Source organism: Ischnura elegans, chromosome X (genome assembly GCF_921293095.1).
Source record: "Ischnura elegans chromosome X, ioIscEleg1.1, whole genome shotgun sequence".
Lineage (NCBI taxonomy): Eukaryota > Metazoa > Arthropoda > Insecta > Odonata > Coenagrionidae > Ischnura > Ischnura elegans.
Genome location: NC_060259.1, coordinates 66,872,344 through 66,887,574, shown reverse-complemented (window position 1 = coordinate 66,887,574; position 15,231 = coordinate 66,872,344). Strand labels below are relative to the sequence as shown.

Sequence of the window (15,231 nt, the reverse complement as noted above, 5' to 3'; positions counted from 1 at the left end):
TTAAAGAGTAATGATTCCGTATGGGAAGCCTTTAAAATCTTCAGAATGAGGGTTGGGAATGAGATCAATGAAAAAATTAAGCGTTTGAACAATGTAAGCGTATGGACAATGGGTCTGAATATGTAAATGATGCAATGCTAAATGAGCTGAAAAAGTGGGGAATCAGGCATGAAACTACCCTTTCATACTCACCTGAGTAAAATAGTCTTGCAGAGTGGGCAAATAGAGCAATAGTTGAGAAGGCTTGCTGTATGCTTCAGGGTGCTAACTTGCCTAAGGGTCTCTGTGTGGAGGTATGTAGGGCATCAGTTTATCTGTAGAATAGGTCCCCCTCTAAGGCTTGGTCAATGCTTTACCAGAAGCGACATGGTCGGGAAAGCGGGTTGATTCGAATCACCTGACGGTTTTTGTATGTGTTGCATGTGAGTATGTTCCAAAACAGTTAAGCCTTAGGCTGAGGGAACATTTTTGAACGGTCTGCATGGTGAGTGTGTGGAAAATGTTTTCAATGTTTTACCAGATTTTCTAACCACTGGCAGCCTTTCCTTAAGATTTTATTGCCATCCTTTTCGCGGTTGCTTGAACTCAGCCAAACCCAATGGCAGAGAGCACAAAGGCGTCTTTGGAGGACTGGGCACCCTCACCACAGGGAGCGCTACCCAGATCATCCCTTCTTCGAGAGAGCGAGAGCTCCCTGCTCTCCACAGTGCGTTCATGATGAAAACAATTCCAATGAATCCTTGCATTTCCTAATCTTGCTGTTGTCCATTAGCCGGGGAAACTTATTTGAACCCATTGGTGTGTTCAAATAAGTTTCCCTGGCAATGCAACGCAACTTTCTTATACTATCAGTGATGGGTCCTTTGTCCCTGCGTAATTACCAAAGGCATTTATTCATGGTCTGTTGTCAGGGGATAGGGTGGGCAGTCCCGGATTATGAGGGCCCACTACTTGCTAGACACACGCCTGGGGTCGACGGAAAAACATCATCCCCGCTTGTGTCCCGCACACAGTGGCAGAAATATTTTGATGCTCCCGCAGCTAAAGGGTCGAAGAAGAAATTTGATCCAACCTCTAAAAAGCATTACATACTTTTTAGGGTATTGTGAAGAGTCCAAGGGTTACCTTTTAGTGGACCCTGATAAGGCTTACAGAGTTAAAAAGTCTAGAAATGTTGTATATTTCAAAAATGTTTTCAGGTCCCCTAAGGAAAGAGAAACCAGAGTTTCTAGCAATGCTGTGCTAATGCCCCTTAGTACCTCAGTGGTGGAACATCAAGATTCAGGTATTGATGTTGTTTTGCCACAATCTAATGAGTCGGATTGTGTAGACCGTAGCACGTCCAGTGAGGGTCAAGGTGAGTGTCAAACAACAAATGTAGGATTTGAGTCTAGTGAGGGTAAATTGGGGGTTTGAAGGAGTCAGAGACAGAGGTGTACTTCATAAGTCTCAGAGAGTTATCGAACCCACACAGTACCCCGATTTCATTCTGTTTCTTACAACCACGGGTGAAGAATCATGACGTGACCCCGTCAAAAGTTGTATGGATCCCCAAACTGTTGGAGAGGCACTCTCTGGGAATAGAGATAAGTGGTTGGAGGCCATGGAAGATGAATAAAAATTTTGAATGGAAATGGAATTCTTTGATTCAATAGGGAGTTTTTGAACTAGTTGACCTTCCCAAGGGGAAATCCACCGTAAACTGTAAGTGGGTATTCAGGGAGAAGAAAAATAAAATGGGGAAATTGTGCGATACAGGGCTAGGCTAGTTGCGAAAAGTTGTAGCCAGAAGTATGGGGAAGATTACAAGGAGACATTTTCTCCTGAAGTAAGTCATGGCGCTGATACACTTTTGATTGCCTTAGCGGTATAGCTTGATTTAGAGATTGTCATTTTGATGTAACAGCTGCCTTTCTAAATGATGAGCTAAGGGAAACTATTTAAATGAAACAGCGTGAGGGTTTTGTCAAACCAGGACCAGAGAGCAAAGTGTGTCTCCTTAAAAGAGCAAGTTATGGACTGAAATTGGCTGAATGGACTGAAAAGCATTTGAGAGAGTGAACTGGGTAAAGTAAATTCTAAAGAAAATAGGTGTAGATTCAGGGATGCCGACTTAAAAAATATATTGGGGGGGCCTGAACCGGGGCCTGAAATCTGAATCTTTCAAAAAATTTTCCCCCCTGGTTTTGGACCACCCCCCCTCCCCCCCGAACAAAATTCCTGGCTACACCACTGGAAGAGGGAGCTCTTGAAGGCAAGGGAGGCTTCCAGAATGCTTCTTAAGTACTCCATGGACACCTATCTTAGTCGGTAGAATACCTACTGTAATAATAATAAGTTATTGCTTAGCCCAGAATTGATTCATCAGAAGAAAGATTTGGTGACAGTTATATTAAATGTATTCAGTGATATATAATGTATTTTCTTGACCTCATCATTTTAATTTCAAGTAATTTATACAAGTCCAAATGAAATGTTATGAGTTTCCTCATTAAATTCAGTAAACTCAGAAAAGGTTTTAGTACACTAAACCCCAGTTACATAGGACAGTTAAACTATTAACACAGGAATAGTTTTGTAATGGCACAGATCAGCACTAAATATAGCTCAAATGCTCCTTTCCTATTTCAGCATAAGGGAAAGGAACCCGAGCTTGATAAATAACTCGAAGAAAAGGAGGAAAATCTCACCACTGTATTATTTTTACTCAATTGTCCAAAATCATGGTTGTTCATAAAATGGAATGAACACCTGTTTTAACAAAATTTCTGTATGAAACACAAACGTAAGCAATTTTACATGGAGGCAAGAGTATCAAAAATACATACAAATTAAAAATATCACCTCCAACAGTCATTGAGAAGGGCATGCAATTTTTTATGCGGCAGTGCAACAATTTTTCAGTAATTAAAGTTGGAATGTGAACCAAATATTACAGTATTTCATGTAGCCTGGTGGATAGAGCCTTCAACACATTCCTTATCTGAGGTCTGCTGAAATGATCTCAAGATGCATAGGACACTTAATACATTCAAAGAAAAAAGTCTGCTCATTCACTTGGGAGTGATTTAAGGCAATAGTTTATGTACCATCCACAGCCTAAAACCTCTGAAACTATATTCCAGGACCATTGTCTCAAGTCCAACAACTAGTCCTTCAGGCCTTTAACATAGCTGCACTTTCATACACCATCTCACATCACGGTTTCTCATTCTTTTAAACCACCCGCATTGCTGAGCATGGCAATATTTTCTGAATATAAAAATGGTGACCAATGCGGGAGAGACGGCACAGGACGGATAAGTGATGTACTCTTTTAGACGACAACTTGGGAGGAACCACCGACGCAGTTTATAGTGACACCTTTATTCGCAGAAAAGTGGGAGATGTGCAAATATGTCGTAACATCCCTTTTGCAGAGTGCAAACATTTCCTCTTTTGGAGCACTGTGTGCCAGAGCGAGATCATGGATTGCAACGGAGGGACGCTCACAGCGACAGGAACTTGACGAGGGCCTCGTGGATGAGCCGCGGGCTGATGGTGCCGTCGGCCGTGTAGCGCACGCCGCGCAACACGCCCTCGTGGCTAAGCACGCCGTACTCGCCCACGATGAACCCGTCCGCCGTCCTCTCCTCCACGCGGTACTTTCGGAAGTTTCGGCCCTCCACCACGTAGCCGAACTTCTGGCGAGGGTCCTGGGGGCCGTGCACGCGGCCCCGGCTCGCCACGCTCACCTCCTCTGCCACCTCGTAGTTCATCTCGGCGGGCTCGCCGCCGTGCACGACGACAGCGTTTTGGTGAGGCGGGTGCCGGAGCAGGTAGCGCCGACGCAGGCTCTTCTGGTTGCGGGCCGCCGCGGGAGGAGGCAGCAGGATGCCGAAGCGTTCGTCCGGCTGCGCCGCAGCGGCCGACACTCCGCTCTCAACGCCCAGCGGCTCCTCGGGAGCGGCATCGGGTGCTGCGCCCGCCGCCTCTTCCATCTCCTGCTGCTCCACTGACATCTGCTCCGACGGCGCAGTGAGTGGCTCCTCAGGAACTGGTGGAGCTTCCGTCTGTTCGGTAGGTTCTTGTACCAATCCTTCGGCTGTGGGTGGGATGGATTCTGGTGAGGGCTGGATGGTGTCAGGTGCGGGTTGGATGTAGTCAGGTGCAGGTTGGAAGGAGTCGGCTGCGGGTTGGAAGGAGTCTGGTGCGGGTTGGAAAGAATCCGGTTGGATGTATTCGGTTTCGGATGGGGTGGAGTCTGGTACAGTCTGAATGTAGTCGGGTGCTGGTTGAATGTATTCGGGTGCGGGTGGGGTGGAATCCGCTGCGGGTGAGATGGTGTCAACTGCGGGTTGGATGGTGTCAGGTGCAGACTGGATGTATTCAGGTTTAGGTGGGATGGAGTCCGTTGCGGGCGGTGTTGGCTCTTCGATGGGCTCGTCGTCTTGAGCGGATGCGTTGTCCTCGAGGTCAGCGAGCAGGGATGTCCCTGCGGGCGGGGCTCCTGATGCGTGCCGCACCCCCCACGGCCCCAGCAGCCTGGAAGGCATGCCGAGTGGTGCAGGGGCGTCGCTGGGTGCGGCATCCCGGTGCTGTGCGAAGCGCGTTCGGGAAGCGACCAGTACAGAGAGGAAATCCTTGCCGGAGAGCAGTGCACCCTTGCGGGCGTCGCCGCTCGCGAGGCGCGGGTCTATTGGCCTTCCGGCGGCCTGGTGTGGCGGCTGAAGCAGCCACAAGGTGCAGAGAACCACCTGCGGAAAGGAGCAGAGCAGTTAGTACCAAGAATCGTACAGAGGGGAATGGGACTGGTATTAGTCAAGTATTTTTTCGATGGGTTATTTTGGAGGATTACCATTGAAAAGAATTCGGGTGTGAGTGGAAATGAACACATCTGCTAAACAGTCATGGTACTCCTCGAATGTATGTATTTCTACGTAAAACCACGATTTTTGAGCCGAGTGCCATGCTCATTATCTGTACCATGTCCTAGATTTAAACGAGTTCAATTTTTTAGATGTAACAGATGTGATGTAAGCGATTCAATTTCACCTTAGCATTATATGTTGATCTTAGGAATGCTGTGGCATAAATATTTGGCATTAAAAGTCGTTACAACTATTGAATACAGCTTTAATTTTACTCTGTATTCTGACTAGGGATAGGAATAGGTTAATTCCTTGCCGTACCGTAAATTTATAGCAAGGGAATATGAAATTTCTTCAGTATTTTCCAGAGGGACATTTTTTTTTGCTTTAATGTTTTTATAGGAATTTCATCACCAATCAAGTATGGGTGTGTTTGACTCCCATTAGAAATCAATCCAATCGGTAGTCATTAAGATCTGTTGTTTACGAAGCAACGTGTTCAGCATTTGGTTACGTATTTCAAAATTTTCATTTTGACGACACATTACGGGGGCTTGTCTCGTCGTCGGAATGAAAACTTTAAAACATGTCGGAATCATTGCGATGATTGTCAAACAAACCTCATTCTAAATAAACCACTTTCAACCACGGGTTGCCTTCCCGAGCGAGGCGGACCCAGTCCTTGGAACTGCGACCGAATCTTTCTCGTCCCGCTTCGGAACGTCTATCGTCCATGAGATGTCGCATCTGGTGGGACGAGGGGTATACTAACAAGGCTTGTAAGGCCGGATTTAGTCGTTTGAAGGGCTGTGGAGAAGTAATCGCATCCGCTAGCCGAAATGCGAAGCCGGATGGTGGATAGAAAGAGGAGCGGAGGTCATTTACGCCTTTAAGGAGCGGTTTGGTTAGCATGCGTGGGGTGGAATGGAGGATATACGGTCGTAGCGGAGAGCAGGTTGTGGATGGGGTGAGCTGGGCCGTTTATTTTTTTTGCGAAAACACCTTGGAAAACCAAATGCTATCTCATTTGTTCGCTGTGTGTCATCGTGAGGTATCATTAATGGGAAGGATGGCGATAAAATCGATCAACCGTGTAAGTAATGAGGAAGTGCTCTGAAGAGTGGGACAAATGATACCTTATGTATACCCAAGGAAGAATAGGGGACAACTTCATTTGGCTAATCATGAGAAATCTTAGTGAGTTATCGTGTAAAAGTAATTGGATTACTTGTGACGATTACTTTAGCAGTAATTTTTACTTCCAAAGATTACGTGCGAAAATCCACAGAGAAAAAATCATTCGCCTTGACCGGGATTCGAACCCGGATCCCTCGATTTCCGGCCGAGTGCTTTAGCCAGTTAAGCTACCGAGGCGTCATTCTTCCCTGTAGAAATTTCTAGACGCCTCGGTAGCTTAACTGGCTAAAGCACTCGGCCGGAAATCGAAAGATCCGGGTTCGAATCCCGGTCAAGGCGAATGATTTTTTCTCTGTGGATTTTCGCACAATTTGTGCATTGCGGGTGACTCCCGTAAAGTTATCACCGTGGCTAGTCCCGGTATACTTAAATTCCAAAAATTACCTTTTTCGAAGTGTAATTTTGATTTGCAATTTTCCCCTTACGGTGATGGAGGAATCGTTAACTTTCATTGTAATCGTTATTTGGTCGTAATCGATGATTACTGATTTCACTTATTTACCTAGGCCTCCGGATTATTCGAGTCCCTGAGAACCATCATTAGCTTGTTTAGGTTCAGCCACCCTTATGTTGAAGCCCACTTATGATGGGTACAATATATGACTTCCATTGTGTTATTACAGCACTTATAATTGCACCTATGTATCGCAAGTGAAATTGCAACTTTAGCAAGTTCTATGACTCAATAATTCCACATTTTTACTCCAGGTTCCGGGTGTTCTCTAGAGTAGACAATTTTGCAAGAAGCAATTGTAACTATAATTTTACTGATTAGATTATAAAATCAGTAATTTGTGCTCGTAGTTAATTACTTTTTGAAAAAGTAGCTGTCATTGAGCCAGGTTACTTCTTCTCAGTACTTTTACCAAAACCAGTAGTGGATAAAGAAAAAAAAACTCAAGGGGGGGCGCAAAATATTTCTTGAGCTACCTTTATCCCTGTCGGAATGAAAAATAAGTCGCATGCGAAGTTTGAGAAAGTTTCATTTAAGATTATGCAAGATAATGATATCTTATTCTATAAAAAAGTTACTATTGTGGTTCTGCAATGTTCGACAATGCAGGCCCCCCATATGTATCCGCCACTGCCAACACTGATCATGATGCATGATGGTCTAATTAATACAATCATCGAAGGTAAAGGACGGGCTCGGGTGAGTTACATAAGAATACATTATAATGAATGTAAAAGAGAAGATATACGTAAATATAAAACGATTACCTGATCGAAGAACTGAGTGAAGATAATGATGAAGGTTTATTTGCATGGAAAATATACCGGCCTGTCCCCCTTTACTCATTACGCTCTCCTCTTTAATTGGCTACATTGCCATTCATGCCATCCAAGAACCCTATTCTCTTTTTCCACCTTCCTTAAGTTATTCTGTTTCCCATGTGACAGATTATTTTGTATCGCATCAAAATGGTGTTGGATTTTTTTCATCACTAAGGAGCCTAAGTCGGATTCACATTTACGTGATCAGAGTGTAGAAATTGTTCAGTATTTTCCAAGACGTTCTGTAGAGATAATTGATATTGCGAACAACTCTGAACATACATTATACACATGATGGTGGATACATTCGCATAATGGTTGCGATTAGTAGAATTGCGAAGGATGGGGTAAACCTTGCAACTACTAGGCTGCTAATTAACCCGCTTCCTTAACTTTTGGGTTCTGTAGATTTATTTTAAACAGTTTTGTTTTGGTAATGTATTATTTTGTGAGTTCTGAGAATTTTGATTCATTCGGCCGATTTTAACTTGAATAAAATATAATTTCTATAACAATTATTTTGAATACGAGTCTTCCACCTTCCATTTCTACTCCACCTTTATGTGTTTGTTGAAAGTCATTGTTCACTAAATGACTTATTATTTTGCTAAATGAATTAATGGAGAATACTATGCTTATTCTAAGAGTTAGGTTTTCCATATGGATGCGTTGTAGGGTTAGTGAGACGCTACGCAAATGGTGCATGCCTTTTTCACAGAGGAGACATCATTCGGAATTAGATGCTATGTGTCGAAGAGAGTGGGCTATTTCATTTGTTGATAATAAGGTGGTGAAAAATAATTGTTGTGACATTACCATTTTATCAAAAAACGACTCAATAATACGAGGTCATGCATGTTGTAACCATCATGAAATATGTACAATTGGTGTATTAAGGGGGGGCAGCCGCCCCCTTAATTTCTGGTATAATTTAAAATATTGTAATCGTAAACGTGGCCCTACAATGAAAGTTTTTTATTTCATTAGATCAACTAACCATGTTTAGATATAAGTAATCGATGAATACGTTTCTTTGCGCATATCGGACCTCAAATGTTGCGAGGTATTTCATACCACCATGGTGCCGTGGAAAGTAATGAACACCCCTGAAAGTATTTCATCCGCCCCTGTCCTACGCTCATAAATCACACGTCACTTTTAGGCAACCGTGATCAGTTCGAATGATTATGCCAGCCTCTCTTCGTCCATTTTATTGTCCATGACATGTGAAAACGGATACTGTCATTTTGACTGAAATACCTATCCTTAAACGGGGAATTTTATGGATAGACTAATCGGAGAGCCGTATTAAGATCCTTATTTTATGTTCCCAATTTTAGATTGAATGCAAAATCTCACACATCTTATCGCGAATCATAGTAGCAGTCAACGCATCCTAGATATCCCAAAATAAAAGAAACACAATTTTTCCTTTATTATATCAGCTAGTATTTGATTCTCGGATTTAATTTAATGCATTATTGGCCCTAGTTTATCGTTGATCAAATAAATTGAAGCGAAAATTATGGCATTAGACGTGAAACCTATTGGAAAAACTAAGTTATTCCTTTCATTGCTTTGCAATGTTAAAAAAATCCACCAAGTTTTGTCCTGGTGCATTCAATTCGCACACAATGATGTTGCTTTGTCAGGAAGACTTTTCACTCGATGAGCCTTAATTTATTTTTATTTATGAGGTTATTTATGGAATTGAGAGCAGAACTATGCTAAAATGTCTGGAGTCCATAGCTTAGAGTGCTCATAGTTAAAGATAGTGTCTTCAACTTCTCCGAGAAAATTTTCTTAATTTGGTTTCATCACGTTATCCTCAGAAGTTATGCGAAAATCTGAATTCTGTACAGTGTTTTCGGCATAAAATTCATTCGCGTGTGATCACTATAACAAAAAAATAATAATGGCGACCAGTGGGAGATCCAGAATAGGGACGGGGGGGCTAGATAGGGGTTGACCTCTCAGCAGTAGCGGGGGTCCGAAGAAAATTCTATCTAGTGTGAATCGGATACCCAAGGGGGGGCTATAGCCCCCTTAACCCCCCCCCCCAATAGATCCGCCACCGATGGCAAGCAATTATTATGGTATGATCTAAATGGGCCATACACAAAAAAGTATCCATCAAATTATTGGTAAGGATTCTTCTAATGGCATATGCAATGGATAGCGCCAAATTAAGCATGAAATTATGGTGGGAAAAGCATATTTCAGATGGATATTTAACTAAACATAAATAAATTAACTGTTCCCTTAATAATAATGAAGTAGCCATCAAGTTTTCCATTTGAGATAGTTTCATTTAAAATATTAATGGACAGGAAACCTCAAACTTACGAATTGAATAGGCAAGAGGTTTAACCCAAATTAAAAACATATTGCAGCAATAGGATTGTATCTTTAAGCCCTTATTGTAATTAATACGATTTTATTTTTGGAGGAAATCATGAAAACCCTCCTTGAGCGATATTACTTTTCTTCGCCCGAAGATGTTGTGAGAAATTTTACATGGAAGTTTGGAAAAATATTTAATAATTTCGAATGGATCAAAGCACAGATTGGTCGGCTGTGCTATGATTTCACGGGCCCGTTTCGAGAGTGAGAGGAGTGACTAAACTGAATAGCTTGTGAGGGTTTAAGTAATAGTGAGAGAATCGCAGAAAACCCAAATAGTATTGAAGGCCGCGCGACGCCGCGCCGGTCTTCTTACAATAGGGTAGTTTCCTTTATCAAAGAAAACGAAAGGCATTGATTGCGATTCGTTACCCACCATTAGTGTATTCATAGTAAACAAATTATTTGGTTTTAGAAATACCGGTTTAGACGAATGGCAAGGGTCAATTTTAACCTCATTTGAAATAGGCCAGATTGGCGCCCATATGATGCCACTCCACGTGATGTCACAGGGACCTAGTTTCTATACGAATAGATAGGAGTTTTACATCGTCTGAGATTACCAATGCATGCACGAGGCACAGAGTTCAGGGAAACATGTCTTAATAATCACCTATTAAAACTGGCTAAGGTCGGAAAGTTTTCCTTGTTTGATAAGGTATTAATAATCCTTATTTAAGCCAAAAGCTAAGCACTTGCGGCAGCGGGAACCAGAACGACGTCACACGGGAGTTTTCCCGGCATTCATACTTACCCGTTGCGTTTTCGCGCGCTTCAAAATTTTCAATTTTCATTTAATCGCGAAAAAGATATCGTATGTGTAATATTTCGAACCCTGCCGCGTGAACGGCGGTGAAATATACAAGAATTGCCACGAGAAAAAATTCCCCTGGACCGGGAATCGAACCACGGACCTTTGGCTTTCCGGGCCACTGCGCAGACCACTACGCTATCCAGGTTTTTTAATTCTCGTGGCAATTATACCGAGGCTCATGGCACTAGGTGTTCTCCCTCGCGTTGCCATCCTTGATGGACCGCGAGGGCCTAACACCTAGTGCCATGAGCCTCGGTATAATAGGGAAGTGCACTAATTTTTTTTTATTGCTGAATTTGAAAGTTTAGCCTAAAAAAGAAACATTAGTATAGTCACTTTTATTTTCTGCATCTGGGGTATGCACTTTAAAACGTTTTGAAAGTCGGAAAATTTCATGTTGCGCTGAAACACAGTGCCTCCATCTTGATTGAGATGTGACGTCACAAGGCAGTAGTCACCAGTGGAGTATCGCTGTATTCCGTCGCCTTCTTTAGCGCGGCGAGAGTTTCCGGGAATCGGTGGAGTTTGCTTCCTAAAAATATCGTCTAGTACCGAAAACATGAATTCAAAATAGAATTATAAATGATTTTTTGTTCCAAATTTCATCTCGACGTCGAAACAAAAGCCTGGAGAAGATATTCATTCCCGTGCCTTAAGCACAAGCTATACGGAATAAATGGTTCAAGGCTGCTCCTGACTCTTACCTATCGATGATATTCTGTTTTGAAGATCATTTTAAGGTATTGTAAGATCAAATTGATATTTATATTATAATAATTTAATTAATAGGTACCTCAGTCACATCAGAAAGTGTGTTGAGTCAAAATATAGCATCTTCCCCGTTGACCTACGTAATTTATTAACTGAAAGTAGTTTGGTTAAAGAATTATGGCGCGACTGTTTTTTTACACGACCGAGCAAAATGCGTACTTTGCCCATGATATGTGCATATATGATAACAAACGATTTTTGTTAAAGTTAATCTTTATTTGTTGAAATTAGTACATTTATAGGTGATACAGATATAAAGGTACACGGCAGGTCGCGCGGCGTAATTTGTACTCCACTGGTGACGGGTTCATCTTGCTGATCTAAAAAATTAGCTACAATACCTCGAACTTTGAAAACTCGCATTATAGGCAGTCAAAGTACATTGTAAGAATACACGAGACCATTATAGCCCAGAATGTACGTACAATGTCGAAATCCTTGGTTTTCAAAGATTGACGTATTTTATACGCCAGCGAGCCCGGTCCAGGGTTATCAACTTTTGTTTCATCCTATTTGTTAGTTGAAATTATATTTCAGAATGGTTCTTTTAGCACTGCTACTGAGGTAAACTGGTAGGTACTGAGTACAAGGTACTGAGGTATGTACTGAGTAAGTAAACTCCCTTTGGAGTATTGTGAATTAAAAGTGTTCGAGATATATGGCATTTTATATTCGCTTTGTGTTCTTATTAATTATGCCTGTACGCATATTGTTGCTTGCCGCGAGCCTTTAATGGTATGTGCTCTTGCAAGAGTGGTTTTCATTTTTAATGTGGAAGTTGGTCAGTATAAGCAAAGAAAAAACTAACATTTTAGCGCACACCAACCCTTGTAGTCATCGTATCTCGGCGTTTGTAATGACACCGCTAAAATACCTAAACGCCATAATGACGATAAAAAAATTGTCTCATGTCAATGATTGCTGCAATTATAATTAATGATAAACTTGACGCCGTATGATCACAATGAAGGCAACAAAAAAATTATGCCACATCGCAGACTTGAACCACGGTCCTTCGGGTATCATCTTTCCTATGACTCGTGCACTCTACCACTACACCATCCGACCCATTAGGAAATTAAGGATATTTTGAATTTATATACATAACTTGTAAAAAGTAACGCATGAAAATTAATTAATTACAGCCTAACTAACGCCCTAATTGAAAAAGATGCAGCAAGGTACGCGGTCTCCCCTTGTTAGCCTTAACGTCTCGCATTTCTATGGAGCGCTGAACCTGTCCTCCTTATTCAAAAATTCAGTAACCATAAATACATCAAAGTTTGGTATACCATTTATAAATCGTTGGAATTTTCCTTCTCCCAACCAAGATTATCTTTTCTTGAACCCATCCTGGACAGCGAACCATTGCAACAACCAGCTAGCTCGGAAATAAGGCTAACATCCCATGATTCTAGTAGCGAAGGGCGAACGTTCCGGCCGGCGTGAATACATACGCAACGAATAAGTCTTGCAGCAAACGTCTGAAATAGGTTTATTAGTTTGACTCGGTTCTTACAAAAAAAGTTTTGGCATGATAAACGGCATTGTGCCAAAATATACCCAGCGAAAAATAAATGCCATCATGCATTTATTAAATATTCAATGTGCTATTCGTACTACTCTTTCCAAACTTGAAGTTGACACGTAAATGAATATTAATATATTACGCAATGATGAAGTCGTTTACTCAAAAGAGAAGCAGCCGCATATATAATCTGAAGATATTTTATGACAGCAAAAAACGGATACCCTCAAATTCTGTAATTTTTCTATGCAATAATAGTGGTAGAACTAAACGGTGTAGAAGCTGCCTTCTGCTACTGCCTTGTGACGTCACGGCCAATATTCAACATGGACACCCGTTTTCGCGGCCTTTGAATTTTTCCATATTTCAGACGGTCATCTCGAATCAAGTATTCACTATTAGGATTTAAACTGTGGTTTTACAACATTATGTTATTCTGAACTCTAATTTAAAAAATGTGTTTGGTGCATTTGAAACACTAGTGCACTTCCCTATTGCCACGAGAATTAAAGAACCTGGATAGCGTAGTGGTCTGCGCAGTGGTTCGATTCCCGGTCCAGGGGAAATTTTTTCTCGTGGCAATTCTTGTATAAAAGATATCGTAATTTAAAAATCTGAAAGCGTGAAATACGCACTCCAGGAGTAATAATCTTTCGATGTAGGCAATAAAATATTATAGGAAACCACCCTATTAGTGTTAATAGGACGCATCAGTCTCGCTTCCAACGGTCTTCCTTCGTGACGTAATGCTCATTTAAAATTTTTCTATCTTCTTAAGAATTTCAGGATGCATGCAACATGATCTTGCCAACATTGGGCATGGACTTCAAATTTGAAAAATTTTCCTCAATATTTTCTCAGAGGGAAAATTTGGAGGCAATTATTGGAAAATGTGTATTCTATAAATAAGCTGAAATTTCAACGTGGTGACGGGAATTTTAAATTAATAATTCGTCCCGAAAGATAGAAAAAATACAACCTGTGGAGAGTGAGGGGTTCCATTTATGAGGAAACGTACAAACGAATGAATGTCAAATTTCAAGATGATAACATAATGATGTTTTTAATTAAATTTAAATAAATTTAATTTTAAAATTAATTTAAATGAAGTGTCTGGGAGTTACGATACCTTCCAATTATCGTGGGGAACACGTACAAGAACACATAATATAAGAAGCATTCTGGCAGCCTCCCCTTCCTTCATGTCCTTCCCTCTTTAATTCATAACAATAAGGCCTGTCCCCTTTCATTCTATCTAAAAATCCCAATCTCTTCCTTCCTCTCCCTCGTCTACACAACATTCTACCCTCTAACACTTCTTCTCCTTTATTTTTTCGAAACTATTTTCTAAACTAAAACTAATATTAAAGTAACAACTATTCAAAAGTGTGCACGTCAACTCTGTACAATACTTCCCTACAAATGAATAGATGTGTAAATTCAAATATCTGCTCAATCACCATAATATTTTCAGTATCCAGAATGATAGTCGGAAGCGATATTCTAAGTTTCTTCAGTTTAGCCTCACTGTTGAAAGCACTATGTAATTATTTTAGTAAATAATTAGACTGAGCAATTCATTCGAAATTTCTATCTAGGATTAGCAGATTGATGAAAAACTAAGGAAAGAGCTTCATTCTATCTTCAGAAACGTACCTAATTTCTTTCCATCCGAGAAAGTAGAAGGTCAGTTTAGTAGGAGGTAACGGACAACTGAAATAGTGTTTCCCACCAAGTGAGTGGGCTGAGACTATTCGTGAAATGGGAAAAAGGAGAGGAACATCTGGCATCTTCTGTAGCCTATTCTTGATGAAATAATACGGAGAAACGTCCCAAACGAGGCACCCACTGCTGCAATCTTGTTAATCTCATAGTTTCATCTGCTGGCAGTGAATGAGTATCACGGGAAATGGTTAGCCCCACCTGGATCCCAACCCGGGCCTCCGAATGCGGCAACCGGCTCAGCAGCCGGCCTCCGACCCTCGTGGGTAGAGAAAGGTTAGTGATCCCTGTGGCAGGTCGCTGCGGATGTCTGGAAGCGGGCGAAACCAGTTGCTGTGATGGGGCGGGTTGGATGTAGCCTGCCCAGCCTTCTTGGAAGCGCCGTTTATTTCACAGCAAGCATCCAATTCATTTTCCTTTCACCCAAACGGTTCATGCTATCATTTTTTTCTTTTAGTACTCCAAGGCAAATGCTCTGTTCTATTTCTGGCGATCTGCAATTTATTTTACCCTCCTCACCTGATTTAATTATAGGCAACGACTTTATAAACAGTACATATGTGTAATACCTTGGCGTTATTTGAATTATGCTATGCCCAATACTCAGTAGTTCCATCGTCAAGTAGTACTTAATCCAATACTCTTTATTCCTCGTTATCTTTACGCATCAA

The 15,231-nt window shown here is 41.5% G+C and overlaps 1 protein-coding gene across 1 annotated transcript in view; it reads right to left on the bottom strand.

The window, feature by feature from the left end:
* Positions 1-2,418: 2,418 nt before the first annotated feature.
* The window catches only part of LOC124170967 (extensin-like), a 51,301-nt gene continuing 38,488 nt past the window's right edge, over positions 2,419-15,231 (bottom strand). The window contains exon 2 of the mRNA XM_046550054.1: positions 2,419-4,736. Within this exon, the coding sequence (XP_046406010.1) occupies positions 3,489-4,736 (1,248 nt within the window). The 3' untranslated portion in view covers positions 2,419-3,488. The remainder of the gene's footprint in view (positions 4,737-15,231) is intronic.